The following is a 26,124-nucleotide window of genomic DNA, read 5'->3' as shown; positions in this document are numbered from 1 at the left end:
CACAAGCATCTTCCTGTCTAGGGAACTTTGTTTTCTGTTCCAAGATCCTAGGACTTCTCTTTGCAACTTCCGCGAGTGGAATTGGCTCCATCTCACACAGGGTATGCATGCTGTCATGAAACCGAGTATCCTCATTGCCTCTCTTATGGAGGGTATACTTCTTCTGAAATGGTGGATGTGCCTGATCAAGGTCTCTTGTCTGTCTTCTGGTAAAAAAGATGTTCTTAGATTGGAATCTAAGATCACTCCCAAAAATTTTATTCTGGAATTTGGGACCAGGCAGGACTTTTTCCAGTTCACGATCCACCCCAGCTCCTGTAGGATGGAAAGAGTGAACGTGCAGTCTATCTTGAGGAGTTTCTGTGATTTCGCCATTATCAGGAAGTCGTCCAGGTATGGGACTATGGTCACATTCTGATTCCTTAGATAGGCCACAACTTCCGACATCAGCTTGGTAAAGATCCTGGGCGCTGAAGCAAGCCCGAAGGGGAGACATCTGAACTGGAAGTGATGTACAATCCCCCTGTTCATTATGGCGAACCTCAGGAACTTTTGGTAGGAGAGGTGTATCGGGACATGATAGTATGCGTTGCTTAGGTCTAGGGTACACATTACCATGTCTTTGTCTATTAGAGGCGTCGTGGATCTTATAGATTCCATCCGGAATCTTTTGTACCGGACCCATTTGTTTAATGGTTTTAAATTTATAATCGTCCGGGAGTCTCCGGATGGTTTCTTTATTGAAAACAAATAGGAATAATGGCCTCTGCCTCTTTCTGAGATGGGAACTGGCACAATCGCTTCTAATTCTAACAGCTCCTGAATGTTTGTCCACATGGAGGAGTCGGAGAGCGGGCAAGGTCGGGTCACTACAAATCTTTCTGGGGGACTGCTGGAGAACTCTAATTTGTATCCCTGTGCAACTACTTGTAGAATCCAAGGATTCTGGGATACCTTCTGCCAACCCCCTAGAAATTTCTGTAATCGACCTCCCACCTTTATGTCATTTATTTGACTTTGGTGTGCCTGCACTAGGGAAGATGGAGTCTCTACCCTTTCCACCCTTGGGATAAGACCACCTCCCAGTCTTCCCTTTCCCCTTGTAGTTTGTCCTCTGACCAGGTCGGGACCTACGAAAGGGCTGATATTTTTTGGTATTCTCCTCAGGGAAACCCTTCTTTTTATCTGAGGCTTTTTCTAGAATATCGTCTAGAATCGGCCCAAATACTTTATTTCCTGAGAATGGGATTCCACACAATTTATTTTTGACTGGAGATCCCCCGACCAGGTCTTTAGCCATATGGCTCTTCTGGCCGCATTAGACAGTACGCAAACCGTACAGATTCGGCAGAAGCGTCCGCCATAAAGCCTGTTGCGAGTTTGAGCAAAGGCAATGATTTAAGCATAACCTCTCTAGAAGTCTTGGCTTTGAGGTGATCCTCTAAGTCGTCAATCCATAAGTGCATTGACCGGGCTACGGAAGTTGCCGCTATATTGGCCCGTATTATTGCCGCGGAGGACTCCCAAGTTCTCCTTAGCAAACCATCCGCTTTACGATCCATAGGATCCTTTAACGCGGAAGAGTCCTCAAATGGAATTGAGGTCTTCTTCGCCACCTTTGCTAGTGGGACATCGATCTTGGGAACTTCATCCCACACTTTAATGTCCTCAGGGTTGTAGGGCAGACGAAGTCTAAAGTCCCTGGGAATCACTAGCTTCTTCTCCGCTTCCTGCCACTCTTCCAGGATCATGGAACGGATGTGGTTGTTGACGGGGAAGACTTTTGTCACCTGGGCATGTAATCCGCCAAACATCTCGTCCTGGATCGAGGTTTCCTCTGGTGTATCTTGTAGCTGCATGGTGTTACGTACAGCATAAAGAAGTACATCTGTGTCTGCTGCGGCGAAGAGATATCTCTTCCCTTTGCCCACAGATTCGTCTCTTTCTTCCTGGTCAGAATCCTCCGAAACCTCACCCTCGGAAGAAGGGCTAGACTCCCTTGGCCTCTTCCGTGAAGTCTGTGGTTCTGACTGAGTCTGGGGAAGATTCAAGCCTGAGATAGAAGCCTGAACCTCCTGTCGAATCATGGTCCTCATGCTGGATAGTAGTGCCGTCTGCTCATCACCCACAATTTTGGATGTGCACGATCTGCACAATGGTTTCCGCCAATTTTCTGGAAACTTAGTGGCACAAATCGGGCATTTATTCTTCCCCGATTTTTTCCTTTCAGTTGTGGGGATGGGAGGCTCAGCCTAGGGTAAATAGACATACGTGGCACCGTAAGTAGGGAAGCGGGGGGGGCTTTGTGGTATGGCTTTACATAGCCTACTCACGTGCCCCTGAAGCTGGTCAGTCCCCTCAGGTCTGGTAGTGTCCTCCATGATGAGGATAATATTACAATACAGCCGTGTGCACCTTTTGTCAGGATAGCCGGCGGAACAACGACCCCCATTGTATGCTTATATAGGTTTTACCTGGTTGATCCTGCCTCCTTACCGCGCCCCGCGCGGTCGACCATGCTGAGAAAAGGCCTTGCTGAAGGCCGGCGCTGCCGCTGGCGTCCTCCGGTCCGATGCTTGCCGCGACCGGAAGTGACGCGGCCGCCGACCGGAAGTGACGCGGCCGCGTGTCCTGGAGCCGGCAGCGGCTGCTGCACAGAGAGCCCCCGCCGAAACGGCTGCGGCCGCATGCGGGAACAGCCGCCGCTGCAGCAGACAGCGCCCGGGCCGAGAGCCCCAGCAAGGAGAAACGGACCTTGGCCCCAGGAGCAGCGCTACACTGGGGGAGGCTGAGGGACCCCCCATCGCAGGTATCAGCCGCAGATATCTTGCGGCGGGGAAGGGAAAGGCTGGGCCCCCCGATCCCCACCATCTGCACAGCACCGTCGGAGGCTACGTCTTGCAGTTCCTATCCGCAGTGGGACAGGAAAAACACTGGTGGGTGGAGTGGGGAGGGTCCTTTTAACTTGTGGTTCCTGTCCCACTGCGGATAAGAAGGACGTCCCAATGGTGCTGTCAGGTGGTGGACTGGAAAATTGCTTGCAAAAACATCTGGCTGGGCATTTTTGCAGGTGATTTTAACATAGAGGTTTATAAAGGGGCCATGAAAAGCCCTAGAAAAGCATCAGGAGTAGGTGCATAATACAAAATTGGTGCAAATCTTTCCAGTATAAATTTTGTCTTTGAGTTTCACTCCTGGTTTTCGCCTCCAAACATCATTGAAAAATCAATGATCAAACTCTGCTGTATGCCTGAGACCTATGGATGTTTTCCCAAATTTACTGCAGACTGCAAAATTTTTGCAGACACACAGCAAATCCACAGCATTAGGGCCGTTTCACAGGGGCAATTTTTTGGCATGAGAATTACGGACAATTTTCTCGCTAAAAATCATGACCCATTGTCATCAATGGGCATATTCACATGTGGCCATGTGAATACAGCCATTGAAAATAATAGGTTGTGATTTGTAGAGCTAAAATGTCGGGCAATATTCGCGCCAAAGAATCTCCTGTGTGAAACTACCTTATTGCCACAAAACCTGTAGCAAATCTGCTGGAATAAGCACGGCATAGTTCCATCTATGGCAATTAAACCTGCTATTCTGTTCAGGTCATAGTGACCCGTAGAGAATTTGTGAGGCCCTGTAGATTTTTTTTTCCTATAAGTTTCTAAAACTTGAGGTTACTTGTCTTTTCTTCATTTGGGGGGACCTAGCTATGAGTATATATATTTTTTTTTTTTTGCTTACTTTTTGCTACACGCCGATTTGCACACTTGTCGTGTTCGGGTCATAGTGACCCGGCATCATTTTTTACAGCTGTGAGGTCATATTTTCAGTGAAATAAAGGAGTTATAACCTCAGTTGGGTCTTTTTATTGCATCTACTATTGTATATCAATTTATTTCCGAAATTATTTCAATGGGGTCGTACACGCACTCTGCCGGGTGTATGTATTGAGATCCGCGCACCATAAAAATGGCTTTATATTGATTATATTTGGTGCACAGTCTATACTAAAATGTAGAGCGCATCCAGAGAGATCACTAGGTGTGCACTACACATGTATATTCTGCGCAGAACGCGCTGTGGAAGATAAAAAACCTAACATGATCTTGGACTATAATGCAACCAAAGGTGGTGTTGACACTTTAGATCAGCTCATTAGTACATATACCTGCAAAAGAAAAAACAAATCGGTGGCCTATGATTCTGTTTTACAACATTCTGGATTTGTCAGCATAGAGGGATTTTTGGTTCTTACCGTAAAATCTCTTTCTTGGAGCCTTCATTGGGGGACACAGGTAACCATGGGTGTATGCTGTTGTCACTAGGAGGCTGACACTATGCAAATAAAGAAGAAGTAACTCCTCCCCGGCAGTATACACCCTCCGACAGGCACCAGGCAACTCAGTTGGTGCAAAAGCAGTAGTAAGAACAGGTAATATAAAACTCAACCTATGTACCAACCCACAACAACGGCACGTTAGCCAACACGGTACAACTTCAAGGGAGGGTGCTGTGTCCCCCAATGAAGGCTCCAAGAAAGAGATTTTACGGTAAGAACCAAAAATCCCTCTTTCTTTCTCGCTTCATTGGGGGACACAGGTAACCATGGGACGTCCAAAAGCAGTCCCTAGGGCGGGTATTCTGCAGAAAAAGAGGAGTCAGGTTGGCCGGTGAGAAACCGCCGCCTGCAGTATCCTCCTACCCAGGCTCGCGTCCGCGGAAGCCTGAGTATGCACCCCGTAGAATTTGACAAAGGTGTGCATGGAAGACCACGTAGCGGCCTTGCAAACCTGCGAGGCCGAAGCTTGGTGACGAACTGCCCAGGAAGCTCCCACTGCCCGGGTAGAGTGAGCCTTCACCCCCGAAGGAGGCTGTTTGTCTTGGACGCGGTATGCCTCCAAAACCGCCGAACGGATCCAACGAGCAATCGTGGACTTGGAGGCAGGAAGACCCTTTCGACGCCCATCCGAGACGACGAACAGAGGATCGGCCTGACGAAAGGAGGCAGTTCTGGCGATGTAAATCCGGATAGCCCTGACCACATCCAGCTTGTGAAGGGATTTCTCCAATGGATGAACCGGGGAAGGGCAAAAGGACGGGAGGACAATGTCCTCGTTGATATGAAAAGATGAGACAACTTTCGGTAAGAAGGAAGGAACCGGACGAAGAACCGCCTTGTCTTGATGCAGAACCAGAAAGGGAGAACGGCAGGATAAAGCCGCCAGCTCTGAAACTCTTCTAATGGAGGTGATGGCGATCAAAAAGGCTACCTTCCAGGATAGAAGCGAGAAGGAAATATTCTGAAGCGGCTCAAAGGGCGGCCGCTGCAGGGCATCTAAGACGAGGTTGAGATCCCAAGGCTCAACAGGAGACCGGTAAGGGGGAGCTATATGAGCGACCCCCTGGATGAAGGTCCTCACCTGAGGCAGGGAAGCCAGGTCTCTTTGAAAAAGAATTGATAGAGCGGAGATCTGACCCTTCAAGGTGCTAAGGGAAAGACCCGAATCTAGGCCCGTTTGAAGAAAGCTGAGAAGGGAAGGAAGGGAAAAGGTCATAGGAAACAGATTGTTACCCTGACACCACCGGAAAAAGGCCTTCCAACATCTGTGGTAGACACGCGATGAGGCCGGTTTCCTCGCTCTTATCATAGTCTGGATGACGCTATGAGAAAAACCCGCGTTCTTCAGGACCGCGGCCTCAACGGCCATACCGTTAAATTCAGCGACCGAGAATTCGGGTGGGAGAGAGGCCCCTGTGAAAGAAGGTCCGGAAGATCCGGAAGTCTCCACGGAACATCCGATAACATGTTTATCAGCTCTGCGTACCAGGCTCTGCGAGGCCAATCTGGAGCTACCAAGAGTACAGGGACCCCTTCCGACTTGATCTTCTTTACGACCCTTGGGATCAGAGGGAGAGGCGGGAACAGATAGGGCATCCGGAACTGGGCCCAAGAGATCACGAGAGCGTCGCATCCGACGGCCATCGGGTCCCGAGACCTGGCGACGTACTGGGGAACTTTGTGGTTTGCCCGGGAGGCCATCAGGTCGACGTCCGGAACGCCCCACCGCTGGCAAATCTGGCTGAAGATTGCTGGAAGAAGAGACCACTCGCCCGCCACGATGCCCTGGCGACTTAGAAAGTCGGCCTCCCAATTGTCCACTCCTGGGATGTGGACGGCTGACAGAGAGGGAACATGACCCTCCGCCCAGCGGAAAATTTTTGCTACTTCCGCCATGACTTGACTGCTGCGAGTCCCCCCTTGGTGATTTATGTATGCCACGGCCGTGGCGTTGTCCGACTGAATGCGGACCGGCTTTCCCGAAAGGAGAGACTCCCAGCGGATGAGGGCTAGGAAGATGGCTCTGATTTCCAAGAGGTTGATCGAGAGGCACGCCTCTTGAGCAGTCCAGCGGCCCTGGGCTGTGAGGTGGAGAAAGACCGCTCCCCAACCTTGGAGACTAGCGTCGGTGGTAATCACCTGCCAGTGGGGGGGTAAAAATGACCTCCCGCGTAGAATGGAGGTGGACAGCGTCCACCAAGAGAGAGACTGTCTCGCCCTGGGGGAGAGGCGAAACGGACGGTCCAGGGAAAGCGGGTTCCTGTCCCAGGCAGACAGAAGAGCCAGCTGGAGGGGACGAGAGTGGAACTGAGCATAGGGGACCGCTTCCATAGAAGCGACCATTCTCCCCAGAACTCTCATGGCTAGACGAAGGGACAGAGGACTCGGACCCTTTAGCGATCTGACACCCCGATGAAGAGAAAGAAACTTCTCCTTGGGAAGGAAGACCTGAGCCCGAAAGGTATCGAATTCCATGCCTAGGAACTCCAGCCGTTGGGTTGGAATCAAGGAAGATTTCTGGTAGTTGATCAACCAGCCTAGGCGAACTAAGGTGTCCAGAGTAAGATGGAGGCTCTGGCTGCAATCCCCCTGGGATGAGCCCTTGATCAATAGGTCGTCGAGGTATGGGATTACCAGAATCCCTTTTGAACGCAGGATGGCCATGACAGCTGCCATGACCTTCGTAAAGACCCTGGGAGCAGATGCCAGCCCGAAGGGGAGGGCAGTGAACTGGTAATGATGCTCCCTGATCGCGAATCGGAGGAACCTCTGATGCTGCACGCAAATAGGAATGTGAAGGTACGCATCCCGAATGTCCACTGAGCACAGAAACTCTCCCGGCTCCATGGACGCGATCACCGAGCGCAGAGATTCCATTTTGAAGTGTTGAATCCGAAGGTGGCGGTTCAATCGCTTGAGATCCAGAATCGGACGGAGAGAGCCGTCCTTTTTTGGAACCACGAACAGGTTTGAATAAAACCCGGAAAACCGCTGACGAAAAGGCACCGGCACTACGACTCCCGAGGCGAGGAGCGAATCGACGGCTTGGAGAAGCCCTGGGAGATGAGAGGGCTTTTTGGGAGGACGAGAGAGCATGAAACGTCTTCCTGGGGGCGAAGAAAACTCTATTTTGTAGCCTGACGTGACGATCTCCCTGACCCAGGCGTCGTCGACTACTGAAAGCCAAACCTCTGAGAATAGAAGAAGGCGGCCTCCCACCCTGGAAGGAGTTCCAGGTGGGGGCGACCCGTCATTTATTAGAAAACCTGCGGCCCCGAGTTCCCGATGGTTTTGCGGGGTGGCTCTTGGCTCTCCAGCGTGGCGGAGGCCTGAAAGAAGGTTTTCTTCGGTCCCCTTGTGAGGAGGAACGGTCCTGGACGGGGTTTCCTGAAGAGGCAAAGGACCGAAAGGGACGAAAGGACTGGGGACCCCTCCTGTTGAAGGGACGTTTCGGCTTGGACTGGGGTAAGGAGGTACTCTTACCGCCAGTAGCGTCCGAGATCATTTGATCTAGCTGCGAGCCGAAGAGTCTGGAGCCCTGGAAGGGCAGACCCGTGAGCGATTTCTTAGATGCGGGGTCAGCGTTCCACGCCTTTAACCAAAGAATCCGGCGAATGGCGACAATGTTGCCATTAGCCCTGGTAGAACAGGCCGCTGCATCAAGGGAGGCATTCATCAGGTATTTTCCTGCCAGTGAAATCTGATCCGCTAATTCAGACAGTTCTTCAGCAGGAGCAGAGGCCGAAATGCCCCTGCGCAGGGTCTTGGCCCAGGCTGAAACAGCCTTGGCTACCCATGACGAGGCGAAACTAGGGCAAAGGGAGGCTCCGGAGGCCTCAAATGCTGATTTTGCAAGCGCCTCGATTTGTCTGTCCGAGGGGTCCTTAAGGGAAGCCGCGTCCGGAATAGACAGAACTGTCTGTGAGGATAGCCTGGACACAGGCGGGTCGACCTTAGGAGACTCGGACCACTTGGAGACCAGGTCGGAGTGAAAAGGGTATAACACATCAAGCAGTTTCCTGCCTGGGAAACGCTTGCCAGGGTTTTCCCAGTGAGTGGCGGTAGTGTTGTCAAACTCCTTGTGATTAGGGAAAACCCTAGAGGGACGTTTAATCCGTTTAAAAGCAACGGAGACGTCCTGAGAGCTTGCCTCATCCTCCTTAAGATCAAGCGTCTGAATGATAGCTGAGATAAGGCTATCAACCATGTCTTGTGTTCCGGAAGTCTGATCTGCATCCGAGTCAGATTCCGACTGAGAGGTGACATCAGACCCGAGGTCCGCCTGTGAGGAAGGGGAACGGGCAGATAGGGGAATCCCGATGTGGTCCGGTGAACTGGAGAAGGATCTAGATAAAGTCCGTTTTCTGTCTCTTTTGTCCGGTCTGCCTCTGTGAGAGTCTAGGACAGGTGCGGGCGAATCGCCGTGAGAGGCGTTCGTGGCACTGGTGGCATTAGAGAGAAGCGGGATGCGTTCAAGTGCCTGGACCAGGGACTGAGAAACCTTAGTCAGGTCGGACACAGATTGAGACATAGCAACAGCCCACTCCGGGGGAGGGGGGGTGCACTCATCCCGGGACCCTGAAGCTTCCAGGGGAGCTGACATGGTGGGAGGAACGCAGGACGGGCAGAAAGGAGAAGGCTGACCTGAAACCCACTTTTTCTTACAGTGAGCGCAGGCGTAATGGATGGCCGTAGGGGCAAAGGCCGGGGTGGGGTCGGACATAGGTGGATATTACCTTGTCCCCAGAGAATACTGCCAGGTGGAGTAGGAGGTAGCGCTGAGCCTGGTGAAAGACAGCGGTAACCGCAGGTGCCTGTGTTCCCCCGAGAAATCCTGTGTCCTACGCGATGTGCAGACGCTGACCCGCTGACAGGAAGCAGGAGAAAAGAGCGCGGAGAAAGTGCGACGCTGTGGGCGTGCACAGGATCGAAGGGGGGAAAGAAAGGAACGCCCCCTGTAAAACTGAAAGTAATCCGGCCGCTATACCGTCGACCGCCACAAGAGGGCGCTCAAGCGGCAAGAAAGGGAAAAGCCGGGAGACGCTGCACATCCCGGCCGCAGTAATTCCGGCCACCACCAGAGGGCGCTCAAGCGCTAAGAAAGGGAAAAATAAACTGTGAGGCAGAGAGAAATGGCGGGCGAACGGGCCTGCAAGTTTGAATAAGGAGGGGGAAAAGATGCCAGCCTTCCTGCTCCCATTCTATGCAGCCCAATTCCCTGTCAGATGCACCCCTATGGTAAGAGGGGATCACCGCTGCGCAGGGTATTGGTGGGGGGGGGGGGGGGGGGGGAGAGGGAATTTTGTTGATTGAAGATTCCCTACCTGCAGATGAGGAAGCATCAGGATCCCTGGTAGATAGAGGGTCCTGGAAGTAGTCCTCCTTCCCGCGCCACGACTCTCCGGCGCAGAAGACGGCGTCGACCCCTGAACAGGGGGAGAGGGTCACTGGATGTGACCGCCGTCTTCCTCTCAGCCCGCTCCGAGGAGAGGGATGAGGAGGGGAAACGGGCAGGACTGGCCACCGAAGAAAGGGTCACCCTGAACACCCGAATGGGTGACAGGGGACAAAGTCCTGCCCAGCGGGTCCGAGAGGGTGTGATGTGGGTGATACCACACTGCTCTCTCGGTCGCTCAAAGTGGGGAAAACAGGGTGAGAAAACTGCACCCTGTTACCCTGAAGAAAGCATCTGAAAAAGAAAGGGGAAATGATTAATAACAAACAATAAATCCCTGTAAAAGAAATGCGGATCTGGTGTTAGATCCAGGTCCGCCTCCTACAGACACTAAGCAAAAACTGAGTTGCCTGGTGCCTGTCGGAGGGTGTATACTGCCGGGGAGGAGTTACTTCTTCTTTATTTGCGTAGTGTCAGCCTCCTAGTGACAGCAGCATACACCCATGGTTACCTGTGTCCCCCAATGAAGCGAGAAAGAAACAATGCTTTTGTGTTGTGGAGGGAAATCAACCCGAATTGGAATACAAACAAACTCCATAAAGAAGACTCTTTATAGAAGAACTTGGAAAATCACTGGTTAGGCCGTATATTCAGGGAAGAAAGGTAACACTCAGAACGGAAGGAGCAGCAGGCCTTGTACAGAGCATCCAGCAACATGCTCAGGAAAGTAAACCATGGCCTCCACAAGCACTTCTACCCCCATGGCCTCTACCAGCGGGGCTTCCAGAATAAAAAGAAAAAGGTGCAGCTATTGCCCTTATTCTTGTGATAATAAAACAAGTATTACATGTTCTGGATGCAAAAAATCCTATGCAAAGCCCATGTTTATTGTTCTTCATGCAAGAATACATAAATTAATACTACAATGTAAATATGTTCAAATTGAAGTGTTTATTATCGTTAATTTTTTTTTCACAAAATGTTTGATATGCTTGTTTTGGTTTGTTTTTTTTAACACATGTGTAGTTTGCTATTTTTCATTTTGCTTATTACGAAGTTTTTTTTTTTAATAAAAGAAAAAAAATAAAGATTTCAATTTCATTTTTTTTTTTATTTCCTAACATGTTCCCATACAGTCTAGTAAGCAAAAGGTATAAAAATAATTGAGTTAGAGTATCTAAAATCAAGATGTAATAAACCGGGTCATAGTGACCCAGGAGCAATACAAGTGTATAGTACATGGGAACAGAACAGCAGGATTAATAACATAGGTGAAATACTGCATTTTAGGGCTGCGGGAAAGAAACAATGACATGCCCTATTTTTTGGCTCCCAGCCCTTACATAATACTGTATGGCAAAATTTGCTGGGAGAAAAAAATTGCAGCGATCTGTTAACTGCTCCTCTCACACGTGTGAATACACCCTTAGGGGTAGGTTATGGGGCAGATTTACCTCAGTGGAAATTCCTTCAGAAATTCTGCTTTATGTTGTTCACCGAAGGAAGAACAGGCCTCACACAGTGATACTGCCTGACAGACAGCTCTAGTTGCCCCGACAACCAATCAAAGCTCAGCTTTCATTTTACCTCAGCAGCTTCAAATAAGAAAGCTGACCTCTGGTTGCTATGGACAACCAAAATGGTTTTACTCTGAGGCAATTTTTATTAATCAGGCAGCTAACATTTGTTATAGAAATCAGGGAACCTTGTCACATACATTTCTTAGAGCAGTGCAGTGGTCCCTATAAACTCAAGAAAATTGTACAATTACTGGACTAGTAAGTCCTTAAGGTCCCTTCACACTGAATGATACCGCTGACGATTGCGACGCTGCAACGTCACAAACCCGACATCGCAGCGTTGCAAGCTCAGCGGTCACAGTGAACAATTTTCTTCACTGGGAGTGTATGATGCATGACACCGCAGCGATGAAAACGGCCGGGACGGGGATCTGCCATGCTCAGGAATGCCCCTTGCGATGTTGTATCCCACTGTCACACGCAACAATTGCCGCCGTCACAGCGGGGTATCGCTAAAATGTTATGGATCGGATGCTCGTTCAGTGATGGGGACCTTAGTAATGATAGCAACCATTTAATTGCAGCTGCACACCTGAAAAATAAAAATGGACAACAGCGCATATCGCATTTTCATGGAAATATTTTGTGGACATTCTTGTGCTGCGAATCATCTTAGGTTGGTAAAAGCCAGAGCAACTGCATAGTGCAGCCCCTCACAAGCCACTTTGGCATGGTGTGGCCCCTCAACAGCCACTATGATGTCGGGGCCTTTCAGGAGCAAGTCTGGCATGCGAGGCCTCTCAGGGGCCACTTTAGTATGTGAAGTCCAAGAGCCACTTTGTTGTGCGGGCCCCCTCAGGAGCCAGTCTGGTTCCCAGGGTCCCGCTCCTCAGAAACCACTTTGGTGTTAATGAACCTCAGGAGCAAGTCTGGCATGCAGGGCCCTGCCCCTGGGTAGCCATTTTGGCCCCTTGGTAGCCACTGTGATGTGCGGGGCCCCTTGTTAGCCACTTTGGCCCCTTGGTAGCCATTTTGGCATACAGGAATCCTTGGTAGCCACTTTGGTGCACACAGCCCCTTGGTAGCCACTTCAGCTACTTGGTAGCCACTTTAGCACATTCGGCACCTTGGTAGCCACTTTGGCCACTTGGTAGCCACTTTGGCACATTCGGCCCCTCGGTAGTCACGAGTCAGTCACATTATTCTGATGTTTGACTTTGATAAATGATCATGTCCTAAAATGGACACCGTACATTTGCATAGCTGCCATCTTTGTAAGGTCAGTGCACCTGCGCTGTGGCTTCAATCCTTGTCAGTTGGGGGTCATGGAAAGATCGCCATTAATTCCTATGGGAAAATTTTTGCTTAAAATGCGATTTTTTTCAAAAATTACAAATCGGATCGACTCCAAAAATACATAGAACACCTGTCCCCAACGAGGGCTTCGAAACACCGCCTGAACAGGGTCTCTGCGCCGAGCGGTTCGGGCAGCATTAATTACGGAGAAGTAGAATAATAATAAAATACAAGAAATCGGATTACAATATGTTGCTTGAACCTAGAGGGTTCAAGCACCATAATTAATCTGAGTTTGTAAGTTGTAATGTCTGTGCCATTTAAAGAGCCATGAGTTTATCATGCTCCACTTGTTTTGGCGGACCGTCAGCACGAAAAAACGTTCAAGGGAACGTTTTTTCGTACGTCGGATACACCATTTCCGACAGCGCATGCGCGGTCGGTACTCCGCCCCCTGCTCCTTGGACTTTAGAATGGGCAGCGGATGGTTTGAAAAACTGCATCCGCTGCCCACGTTGTACCGCAATTTCACAACAAGCGTCGGTACGTCGAGCAGACGGTTTGCGACGGCCCCGTACCGACGCAAGTGTGAAAGAGGCCTAAGACAACCCCTTTAACTCATTCACACTGAAAACCTTAAAAAAAAACAGACATTATGGTGTATAGGATGTGCCCAAGAGTAAGGCCTCTTTCACACAACCGTTTTTTAGAATCAGTCACAATCCGTTGTTTTTAGAAAAAAAACAGATCCAGCAAATGTTTCTGCTGGATCCTTATTTTCCCATAGACTTGTATTAGCGACGGATTGTGATGGACTCTCTCTCTCCAGAATTGTTTCTTTAAATTCCGGCTGCAACTACTTGAACGGTTCCGTAAAAAAAAAAAAAAAAAAAAAAACACAGATCCAGTGCATCAGTTTTTTACAATCAGCACAGGATCCGTCTTTTTCAAGACTTTGACGGATTGTGACTGATTCTAAAAAACGGATGTGTGAAGGAGACCTAATCTGAACCAAAGTGTTGTTCTTACCACAGCCTTGCACTCTGACTGCCATATGTAGACCCACAAGAGGCAGGAGTGGCCGAGTTACATCTCCTTCGCACTGTTTCAGTATTAGCATAGCAATTTATCCAGAATACTCAATCAACTTACTTGTCAAACCAAGGTTTTTTCGGAGGCATTCCAGAGTCGACTGGAGTAAGATTTCTTTTCCGAGAATCAGAATCCACAACGATTCTCATACTATTGTTTACTGTTTTCTCTAAAGAAATATTTAAGGTAACAAAAAATTACTTTAGCAGACAATAGAAAAGAGAAAAAAGAAGACTTAAAGGGAGTCCGACACCCCCAAAGGGCAAAAATAAAACTACCATATGTGTCAAGACTAAGACACTTTTTAAATAAGAAAAACTGTTGTTAAGTGCATGCATCTTATAATCTGTAGAGTGTGTTGAGCGAGCCAGCGTGACCAGTGAGCGAGCCAGCGTGTCCAGTGAGCGAGCCAGCGTGTCCAGTGAGCGAGCCAGCGTGTCCAGTGAGCGAGCCAGCGTGTCCAGTGAGCGAGCCAGCGTGTCCAGTGAGCGAGCCAGCGTGTCCAGTGAGCGAGCCAGCGTGTCCAGTGAGCGAGCCAGCGTGTCCAGTGAGTAAGCATGTCTAGTGAATGTGTCTAGTAGTGAGTGAGCGTGTCTAGTGAGTGAGCATGTCTAGCAAGTGAGTGAGCGTGTCTAGCAAGTGAGCGTGAGAAGGAAAGAGGGAATAGGTATGCAATTAAAATATAGCTTTTATGATGTATAAAATGAAAACCATTTGGAAAGTTTTTTGTGCTTAAAATTATTATTAAGGCATCTCAGTACTTAGCCTGAATGTATACTATACTGGATCACTGTTCCATGCTGATCAATTTTATAACCGTATTTTTCGGACTATAGGGCCACGTTCACACATTTAGTATTTGGTCAGTATTTTACATGAGTATTTGTAAGCCAAAACCAGGAGTGGGTGATAAATGCAGAAATGCTGATGTGTTTCTATTACACTTTTTCTCTAAACGATTCACTCCTGATTTTGGCTAACAAACACTGATGTAAAATACTGACCAAATTCTAAATGTATGAATGTGGCTAAGACACACTTTTTCCTCCAAAAAATGTGTGTCTGGCTCTGGCTGTGGTGGGGAGATGGGAAAGCGGCAGCAGCGGAGCATCGGGTCACATGAGGCTGGAACCAGCGGCTGCTGCTAACACGTGTGCCAGCTGCTAAAGAGAAATGAATATTCACTGCATTCCATGCCCATGTGTGTGGATGGCAATGAATATTCATTTCGCTTTAATAGCATCCTGGTATGCATGGCCCCATCCTTATCCTGGTATGATTGCCCCCTCTTCCCCATCCTGGTATGCATGGCCCCATCAGAAAAACATGAAATAAAATTGACCTGCCATTGTGATTCTCCACGTCATTACGAGTTCACAGACATCAAAACATATCTAGGTTATTTTTTATCTAAGTGGTGAAAAAAATTCCACTTTGCTTAAAAAAACAACAAAAAAACAAACAAAAAAAAAACACAATTGCGTCATATTCCGATACCCGTAGCGTCTCCATTTTTCATGATCTCGGGTCGGGTGAGGGCTTATTTTTTGAGTGCCAAGCTGACGTTTTTAATGATACCACTTTTGTGCAGATATGATCTTTTGATCGCCCGTTATTGCATTTTAATACAATGTCGCGGCGACCAAAAAAATGTAATTCTGGCTCTTGAATTTTTTTCTCGCTACGCCGTTTAGCGATCAGGTTAATCCTTTTTTTAAATTGATAGATCATGCTATTCTGAACGCAGCAATACCAAATATGTGTAGGTTTGGGGGGTTTTTTGCTTTATTTTGAATGGGGCGAAAGGGGGATGATTAAAACTTATATTTTTTTATTTTTTCATTTTTAAAAATTTTTTATTTTTTTTTGTCATGCTTCAATAGCCTCCATGGGAGGCTAGAAGCTGGCACAACTGGATCGGCTCTGCTACATAGGAGCGATCATCAGATCGCTCGTATGCAGCTGAATTACAGACTTGCTATGAGCGCCGACCACAGGGTGGTGCTCACAGCAAGCCGGCATCAACAACCATAGAGGTCTCAAGGAGACCTCAGGTTGTCATGCCGACGCATTGCTGATCCCCGATCACATGACGGGGGTCAGCGATGAGCGCATTTCCGGCCCAATGGCCGGAAGCGGTAGTTAAATGCCGCTGTCAGCGTTTGACAGCGGCATTTAACTAGTTAATAGCGGCAGGTGGATCGCGATTCCACACGCCGCTATTGCGGGCACGTCAGCTGTACAAAACAGCTGACATGTCGCAAATTTGATGTGGGCTCAGCGCCGCAACCCACATCAAAGGGGGGGGGGGCACAACATGCGCGGTACTAGTACGGTGCATGTTGTGAAGGGGTTAAAACGTCAGCTTGACACGCATAAATAAGCACTCACCCAACCCGAGATCATGAAAAATGGAAACGCTACGGATATCGGAAAATTGCGCAATTTTTTTTTTTTTTTTTTTTTTTTTAAGCAAAGTTTGGAATTTTTTTTTTTCACCACTTAGATAAAAAAAGAACCTAGACATGTTTGGTGTCTATGAACTCTTAATGACCTGGAGAATCATAATGGAGGGTCAGTTTTAGCATTTAGTGAACGTAGCAAAAAAGCCAAACAAAAAACAAGTGTGGGATTGCAATTTTTTTGCAATTTCACCTCACTTGAAATTTTTTTCCCATTTTCTAGTACACAACATGGTAAAACCAATAATGACGTTCAAAAGTACAACTTGTCCCACAAATAATATATATACGGAAAAATTAAAAAAAAGTTATGTCTCTGGGAGAGAGGGGAGTGAAAAAAGAAAATATAAAACCAAAAAAAAGATCCAGCAGGAGGGTGTATAGTGCAGAGGAGGAGCTAACTTTCTTTGTATCACTTAGACTATGGGCACACGTCGCGTTTTTTGCTAAAAAAAACGTTATAAAACCGCGAAAAACACGCTCACATTAAGCATCCTATTAATCAGAATGTAATTGGCAAATGTGCACATACTGAGTATTTTTCCGCAGCGGAAACGATTTGCGGTAAAATATGCAGTATGTTCATTAATTTGCAGAATCGCGGGGATTCCGCACACCTAGGAATGCATTGATCTGCTTACTTCCCGCAGGGGGCTATGCACACCATGCGGGAAGTAAGCAGATCGTGTGCGGTTGGTACCCAGGGTGGAGGAGAGGAGACTCTCCTCCACGGACTGGGCACCATATAATTGTTAAAAAAAAAAAAAAAAAGAATTAAAATAAAAAATCGTTATACTCACCCTGTGATGGCCCCGGAGTCTTCCCGCCTCTCAGCGGTGCACGTGGCCGCTTCCGCTCCTATAGATGGTGTGTGTGAAGGACCTGCGATGATGTCGCGGTCACATGACCGCCACGTCATCGAAGGTCCTGCACACACCATCTATAGGAATGGAAGCCGCTGAGGAGATCGGCTGTCTGCAGAAGGTGAGTATAACCATTTTTTTAATTATTTTTAACATTCTATCTTTTACTATTGATGCGGCATAGGCTGCATCAATAGTAAAAAGTTGGTCACACTTGTCAAACGCTATGTTTGACAAGTGTGACCAACCTGTCAATCAGTTTTCCAAGCGATGCTACAGATCGCTTGGAAAACGCTAGCATTCTGCAAGCTAATTATGCTTGCAAAACGCTAGTTTTCTGCGGGAATATGCATGCCAATTCCGCATGCTATATACCGGCGGCAGGAGTTGCAGAATTGCCGGGGAAATTTCCACGCCAATTCGTCAACGTGTGCACTTAGCCTCAGTGTCAGCCTCCTAGTGGCAGCAGCATACACCCACGGTCTGTGTCCCCCAATGAGGTGAAGGAGAAATAAAAAAAAAAAAGTTATGGCTCTGGGAAAGAGGGGAGCGAAAAACAAAAACATAAAACCAAAAAAAGGTTAAAGAGGTGTAGCCAAGTTTGAAAGTTGTCTTGCATTCAAAGTACCCAGTGCAAAATGGCACAGTCTCCAGTCAGTAAGAAATAATACTTGTAGTACCTCTTGGTGGTGAATCCATATCTCCAGAAGTAAGGCCTATCAAATTTGGTCTTTGAGCATGCACGTGATGTCTGTACATAGGCCTTGAAGTGTTTGTCAAGCTTGGGGCTTCTGGATTGTAACCATCAGCGTCATATGGTTCTGGGAATAAAGGAATTGGTCCTGCAGCATTGGAACAAAAAAAAGGAGAAAAACAGTATTAAAAACAGGACTACAAAAATGTCCATCACCCGACCTATGCTGTAAAACGACAGACTCTTACTAAAATAAAGTGGACAGATTACTCCACACAAATCTTTTTAAGCATAGGACATTATTCAGATTAAATTATTGGAGTGATCTATAGGAAAAGAAAAGTTCTGGTTGTGCCAGAAATAGTGAAACAATTAAAGGGAACCTGTCACTCCCCCCAGGGCCTATTAAGGTAAAACAGCCACCTTCAGCAGCACTAAGGCTGCATTCTGTGAAGGTTTTTCAGGTCTTATGTTTTTGCTCCCTAGTAACGCTGAAATATTCACTTTTATACATTTCGCGCCATACCTGTATTCTGTCCGGGGGGGCACATTTTTCCCTGATCAACCGCCTCCCAGCCGTCAATCATCCCCTCAGTGCACCGGCGGGCGCCGCCTCCTGTGTTTCCTCACGTCACCGGCGCTGTTCTCTGATTTTTCGGGTATGCGCCGTTTGTGCTGCCCTGGAACTCACATCAGCTGATCTACTGATATGGGACCTGCGTGTAGCGGAGGCCTGAGATCCCGCCCCGCAGTGTGCTAGGATTTATTCACACTGCGGGGTTGGGAATCTGGCGCCTGTGGTTAGTCTCAGCGGCTGTCCCCATTCTCCCTCCGCCTCTTTCCTCCAGCGTGATACAACTCGTCTGCACTGCAGCGTCAGTGTGATCACAAGCTGCAGACGGCGCATGCCCGAAAAAAAAAGCACAGCGCAGGCGCCGGTGACGTGCGGAAACACAGAGGAGAGGAGGCGCCCGATGCACTGAGAGGATGATTGACGGCTGGGAAGCAGTTTAGTCAGGGGGAAAACAACGTGCCCCCCGGACAGAATACAGGTATGGCGTGAAATTTATGAAATTAATATTTCAGCGTTATTAGGGAGCACAAACATAAGGGCCACCTTCACAGAATGCAGCCTTAGTGCTGCTGAAGGTGGCTCTTTTACCTTAATAGGCCCTGGGGGGGTGACAGGTTGCCTTTAAGACCTTAGCAAAGCCAATATGCACATAATCAGCAGTCTGCACAGGGGACTAGTAATAACCACACTAGCAGCTGTTGGTGTCCATAGCTGTGAGCCGAGAGCTGCTACTGCGTGGGTGGAGCCATCTTGGAGGAGGATTTTTTTTTCTTCTCCAGAAAGATGGCGTCGCCGGCGCATGCACAGTAGCAGCTATTGACACTGATAGCTGCTACTGTGCTGGCGGCGCCATTTTCAAATTGTTTTTTTTTCCCTAGCTGGATAACATCAAGAAAATGTATTATTGGCACACTAACCATGCGATTATGCTGCAGAGAAGGTGTCACGGCCAGCACCTGCTTGCAGAAGTGTTTTTTGTCTCTTCAGTATCTTAGGTATTCATTATGCAAATTAGGGGGCAGGTAAGTGAAGTACCAGTGACCTGTCAGCAGTCTGCATTATGAATACCTAATCAGAGCATCACATACACCAGCCCCGCCTTAGGGCACAAGAATCTCATTATCTACAAACTGAAAATAAAGACTAAAGAACCATAAGGCGGATTTCATCAACCGAGGTATCATTTTAATCAGTATAACGGCACCGACCGGACACTGTGTGTAGGTTACTGTGCACAATCCTGCTGACAGGTTCCCTTTAACCTCTTAACCCCCGGAGCTTTTTTCGGTTTTGCGTTTTCGTTTTTCGCTCCCCTCCTTCCCAGAGCCACAACTTTTTTATTTTTCCGTCAATATCGCCATGTGAGGATTTATTTTTTGCGGGACGAGTTGTACTTTTGAACGACACCATTGGTTTTACTATGTCGTGTACTAGAAAATGGGAAAACAATTCCAAGTGCGGTGAAATTGTAAAAAAAAGTGCAATCTCACACTTGTTTTTTGTTTGGCTTTTTTGCTAGGTTCACTAAATGCTAAAACTGACCAACAACTATGATTCTCCAGGTCATTATGAGTTCAGACACCAAACATCTCTAGGTTCTTTTTTATCTAAATAGTGAAAAAAAAATCAATCTTTGCTAAAACACACACACAAAAAAATAAATTGCACAATTTTCCAATACCCATAGCGTTTCCATTTTTCATGATCTGGGGTCAGGTGAGGGCTTATTTTTTGCGTGCCGAGCTGACGTTATTAATGATATCATTTTGGTGCAGATACATTTCTATCTTGCGTTATTGCATTTTAGTGCAATGTCGTGGTGACCAACAAAAATGTAATTTGGCGTTTTGACTTTTTTTTATCACTACGCCATTTAGCGATCAGGTTAATCCTTCTTTTATTGATAGATTGGGCGATTCTGAACACGGCGATACCAAATATGTGTAGGTTTGATTTTTTTGTGTGTGTGTGTTTTATTTTGAATGGGGCGAGTTTGATGGGGTGATTTGAACTTTTCATTTTTTTCATATTTTTAAAAACTTTTTTTTAACTTTTGTCATGCTTCAATTGTCTCCATGCGAGAAGTTATGGCTAGACGCTGCCATAACTTGATCGGCTCTGCTACACAGAGGCGATGCTCAGATCACCTCAATGTAACTGAATTGCAGACTTGCTATGAGGGCCGACCACAGGGTGGCGCTCACAGCAATCTGGCTTCAACAACCATAGAGGTCTCAAGGAGACCTCTGGTTGTCATGCCGACGCACCGTTGACCCCTGATAATGTGATGGGGGTCTCCGGTGCGCGCATTTTCGGCCGGATGGCTGGAAGCACTTGTTAAATGCCGCTGTCAGACTTTGGGAGGGGGTGGATCGCGATTACACCCACACCTATTGCGGTCACATGTCAGCTGTTCAAAACAGCGGACATGTCCCTTCTCTGAGGTGGGCTCACTACCGTAAGCCCACGTCAAAGCGGGGGATACTGCCATCAGCGTTATAGTACATCTGATGGCAGTAAGGGGTTAATGTGACACAGGACCTTGGTACACCCTAAAGCTGTCCCAACGGGTGGGAAAAGACCCGGCACTCAGGAGCGATCCGAGTGTCGGCGGCAGTGCCGGGTATTGACGTGCGAGACTCATCCGAGTTTCTCGCATGTAAGAATGAGCCCTTAGGCCTACTTCCAGACTGAAGAAAGGATAGAAGTCGCCCCTCTATTCACATTAGCAAAAGTAGAACCTCCAGGTGAACATTGGAAAAAGGTGACATGCAAGACTTCAGCATGGTCTGAACAACTAAGACAAACCCTTATGACCTCAGAATCACGTTTTCAACAGCCATGCCATTAAACATAGCTGAGGTAAAATGGAGTGGAATAAGGACTCTTGTGAAAGAATGTCAGGACATCTGTGACTGCCAGAAGAAGGTTGGTGTACCATGCCTGGTGAGGACAGTCTGTAGCTATGAGGATAACCAGAATACCCTCATGCTTTGATCTTGTGAGACAGGAAGTAAAGAGGTCCATATCAAGGGTGCCTCAGCAAAGGAAAAGCTGCCTGAAGATGTCTGGTAGGAGAGAACACTATGCTGGTGTTTCTTGGCTGAGATAGCTGGAAGTTTTACATAATGAGAATATGGACAGCAACGAGCGTCCTGCTCCATGTACTGAAAAATTCTGGCAACTTCCCTGACTGACGGACTTCTGGCTCCCATCTTTTTCAGGCATGTGACAGCAGTCGAATTGTCTGTGTGCACCCGAATAAGACAGTCCCTGAGAAGGGAGAAGCAATGGGAGAGATAGAAACACAGTACTCAGTCCTAGTAGGTTGTGGCTGGCAGGATTCCTCCAGAAACCCTGATTGAAGGGACAGATAACACTGCTCCCCAGCCTGAGAGACTGGCATCGGTCGTCCGCACCTGCCATTGGAATGAAAGGAAGAACCTGCCAGACAAGATGTCTGAGTGTTGTTGATCCCATTAGAACACTACAAGGAATCCAAAGTGATCTGGAGGCAGAACAAATTTTCACCAAGAGATAGCCGAGTTAAGCTATGACTGCCACTCCTCCTCTGGCCCAAATGAGTGGCTTTGGGGGTGAGCACCTTGCTGAAGACTCGACAAGCTGTCTATAGTCCAAAGGGGAGAGCGACAAAGTGGAAATGAAGAGAACCTCCAGCAGAGCAAAGAAAATGCTCATGGGAAGTGATATGAAGATACTCGTCGCAAATGTCGACTGAACAAAGAAATTCTAATTTCAGCGACATAACTACAGACCGAGAGGATTCCATGTGAAATTTTCAGACCTGCATAAATCTGCATGGGTGTGGGCCACTGGAGGCTTCAGGAAAATGGCCACCGGAGGCCACGCGTGTGCAGACTGAAATCTCAGTGGCCATTTTCCTGAAGCTGAGTGCCGCCGCGATTTCAATCTGCGCACGAGCGGCTTCCAGCAGCCATTTTCCTCCCTAGAGGAAATGAAGAGGAGTAAACCGGCAAGAAAAATAAAGGAAGACTATGAAGCCCCAGAAAAAAAAAAAAAAGACATGCAGAGGAAAGGGGAATGATACAAAGGTACTTACGTTTCCACCTTTTCGGTGGCCTTCCATAATTGTAGGAATGTACCGCCTAGCTTGAAAGAATGCCTCCTACAGACACTAGACGAAAATGGAGCTAACTAGTGTAAAAAGTATAACCCACCAGGCGGAGCCAACACTTTTCACCTAGTGGGGAGCCTCACAACTAAATTATTTCATCGCTTATGTGAAGAGCAGAACAAAAATGGTTACCTCAATGAACCACAAAAAAGAATTTGTGATAAATATTGACCTGTCCATTCAAGGACATTTTAGCTATAGTATGAAATCCTGTTTTTGTCGTCTGTGGAATTGCCTTTGTACTGTTTGTTGTGAAACTGCCGCCCACGAAACTGTTTTTTCTTTCTTTCCTGTTTTGTCTCTTTGTTTAAACATGCAAAACTTGTATAACCACTGAACCTACCGATACAACTATATAAAGAAGGGATAGCACCTTGAAGGCAGGCGTGCTTCAGAGACTTCCCAGTGATACACTATACAAGACGTGTCTTGTGTATTATTTCTGGTGATTCCCCACTTCCAAAGGCTGCTGCGACTGAGTGTGATCCTGACATTTCCTGGCGCCTGAACAGGGACCCGAGGTCTGTGTATTCCTTCAAGAACACCGGCAGAATACGAACGAAAAGAGAATCTGGGATAATGGACGGCAGATGAACAAAAACCTGGCCAGGTAAGAGACACTGTTAGATCTCTTATATCTGCCCTGCACTGTCCGTAAGATTTTCTGTGTCGTGTTCTTTAGCGGGTAGTTCTAGTAGAGGAGGATACCTATAGCTCGGGTTCTTGAACTATTTAGGAATTGATCACCTCACGGAGTACGGCATTGAATGAGAGTGAATGTGAATAGAAGGTGTGTGGAAGTTGGGAATAGCCCTATAAGCCGCCCAGGGTGTTGAAACAGAAGAAGTGACTGTCCCACTGGGCAACGTGGTTGCGTCCTTTCGGGGAGACCTCCGCGCCTATGTTCAATCTCTGATCCTGTCTTTGACGAAAACCTGGTGACGGATAAGTGTATGATAGTATGAGCCCAGGACAGATAAATTAGCCTGGGACAAGAATAAGTTGTGTATGATAGTATGAGCCCAGGACAGATAAATTAGCCTGGGACAAGATACGTTGTATGTTCTTTTTCTTTTTCTGTCTGGTTGCATTTGTGTTGTTTGCTATAGGTGTAGGAATCAGGATTTTCTTACATCAACACAGTTTAAACATCCTAGCTCCTTAGGAAGAAGGTAACGAGGTATTCTCATACCCAAACGCCACCTAGGGCAAGAAAGCTCAGGATAAGAAAATGGGGAATAAGCAAACAAAGTCAGAACCAGAAGAATTAGATATCTATACTATCATAAAGGAGAGAAGTGGTGAAGATGCCACTAAGGGGCTGAGAAAGATTTTTAGTAAGTTTGGAGTTACTAGGGCAGAAGCTTTTAGTAGAAAACTATGGGAAGGAATTCAGGAAAGAAAAAAAGGCATAATCAGAGACAAGAAATGGATAGATCAGATCCAAGCATTGATTGATGTCTCTAGGGTAGCAGAAAATGAGGGATGGACATATAATCAACAGAGTAAAAAGTGGTGTATTAGACCCGCAGGCTGTGGAGAAAAACAAAATGTGGAATCTAAAAATACCACACCCCCATACCTTAACCCACATGCCCCATCTTTTCTCCAAACACCACCTCAAAGTTTAGCCGGACCAGGAGGATGGGTATGTCCGCACTGTGGACAACAAAATCCAGACTGGAGAAATGATTGCCTAGCCTGTGGTACACCTAGACATGGCGCTGTACTTGCCCGTTAGGGTAGTACCAAGACCCTTTAGGGAACCTGGTGCTGACGGAGTAATGGGAACTAGATACCACCAAACTCGACAATATTTCCCTTGGTCCCCCGCTGAAGGCATGTCTCTCTTGCATAACGCACCAGATCCCACCCAGTGTCCAGTTAGATTTGCACAATATATACAGCAAATTATGCAGACTCACGCAGGAGTTTGGGCAGATGGAGAAGAATTATGTAGAATGAAAATGACTCCTGGACTCTTCCAGGAGCTATTAGCAAATCTACAGGTACATAGGCCCCAAGCAGGAGATGGTGCCTTACAAACGATAGAATCAGGTACGCAATTTGTAGATCACTTAATGGTTTTCATGAGGGAGAGACAGAGGCAGAGAGGAACAACGGGAGTGGTGGCTCAGAAATCTGGACAATCAGTAGACGAATATTATCTAAGTGTAGAAAATAATTTCAGAGATGAAGGCATGGATCTAACCGCTCCAGGAATGATGAGGTTAGTTACAAAAACCTTTATAGATGGATTGTCTCCAAAAGTGAAGGAAAAGCTTAAGGCCGCAACCCCTGATTGGAGAACCTTGGAAGACCCACACCTGGCTAGACAGAAAGCTGTAGGGATACAAATGGACTTAAGAGAAAATTCTAAGCCAGTAAGAATTGCACAGGCTAATACTGGCTCTGCTAATCAAAAGTTTACTTGTCATTACTGTAAGAAGCCAGGACATTTCCAAAGGGAATGTAGGAAGAGAAAAGCAGATATAGATTCAGGAACCTTTGTACCCAAAAATAGGATAAATAACCCAGCGCCTGATCAAACAGACAGCTCAGAATGACTGAAGGTTATGCAGGTCTCTCTTCCTTCTAGAAGACCAATAATACAAGTTGAGGTTGAGGGTAAAAATGTACCTTTTCTGATAGATACGGGAGCAACATCCTCCATTTTAAATCAGGACTTTTTACCATATCCTGACAATATATCCTCAAAGGTTACATATGCAGAAGGGTATGATGGTAAAATTCAGGCGTTGCCCTTTACAAAACCTTTAAATGTGAGCTTTGGCCCTAAAACTTTTGTATCCAAATTTTTATTTGCTAAAGGTGCACCTACCTGCTTGCTGGGTACTGATGTCTTAAGTAAAATGCATGCAAACATCCATTTTAGAGAAGATGGCACAGTTATGCTGACCATCCCTGAAGATGCAGAAACTCTGGAACCATATGTTAGAATACAGGCAATGGAGGATTTTCCCGAAATTTACACTCAACAAGCAAAAATTGACTTGTCTCGGGTTCCTGACAGCCTATGGGCAAAAGGAGACACTGATGTAGGATTTTTATCAGTAGCTCCTATACTGTTAGAAACTGCCCCGGGAACCATTTTACCTCAGCTCAGGCAATACCCCATCAGCGCCCAGCAAGAACAGGCGATTTCTCAACAAATTCAGGATTATGTGTTACAAGGTGTTTTGGTAGAAATCAGGTCACCCGCCAATACACCCTTATATCCTGTTAAAAAGAAAGTGTCCTCCAAAGAAACTATGGTGAAATATCGCATGGTGCACGACTTACGGGAAATCAATAAGGTTTTGGCACCGGTCACCCCTGTGGTACCGAATCCTCATACCTTACTGTCTCAAATTCCCAGCACTGCTGCATATTTTACGGTAATTGACTTATCAAACGCATTTTTTTCTGTGCCACTACATAAGAACTGTTGGCATTTGTTTGCCTTTACATTCAAGGGTAAACAATTAGCATGGACAAGATTGCCACAAGGTATGGTACACTCACCAACTTTGTACTCTGAAGCAATGCAGACCGTGCTAAAAAATTTCATCCCAGAACCAGGAGTAGTCATTCTACAATATGTAGATGATTTACTTATTTGTTGCCCTGATGAGCAGACGGCAGTTACCTCAACTGTTAATTTCTTAATTTTCCTAGCGCAAGAAGGCTGTAAAGTAAATAGACAGAAACTCCAGGCTTGTCA

The 26,124-nt window shown here is 47.1% G+C and overlaps 1 protein-coding gene across 1 annotated transcript in view; it reads right to left on the bottom strand.

The window, feature by feature from the left end:
* The window catches only part of RBM26 (RNA binding motif protein 26), a 128,934-nt gene that overhangs the window by 51,733 nt on the left and 51,077 nt on the right, over positions 1-26,124 (bottom strand). The window contains exons 10-11 of the mRNA XM_077297186.1: positions 17,657-17,818; positions 13,712-13,820 (exon numbers count right to left, since the gene is read on the bottom strand). Coding sequence (XP_077153301.1) covers positions 13,712-13,820; positions 17,657-17,818 — 271 coding nt within the window. The remainder of the gene's footprint in view (positions 1-13,711; positions 13,821-17,656; positions 17,819-26,124) is intronic.

The sequence above is a fragment of the Ranitomeya variabilis genome, chromosome 3 (genome assembly GCF_051348905.1).
Source record: "Ranitomeya variabilis isolate aRanVar5 chromosome 3, aRanVar5.hap1, whole genome shotgun sequence".
NCBI lineage: Eukaryota > Metazoa > Chordata > Amphibia > Anura > Dendrobatidae > Ranitomeya > Ranitomeya variabilis.
The sequence above is the reverse complement of the archived record's forward strand: the minus strand, read 5'-3'. Positions and strand labels throughout refer to the sequence as shown.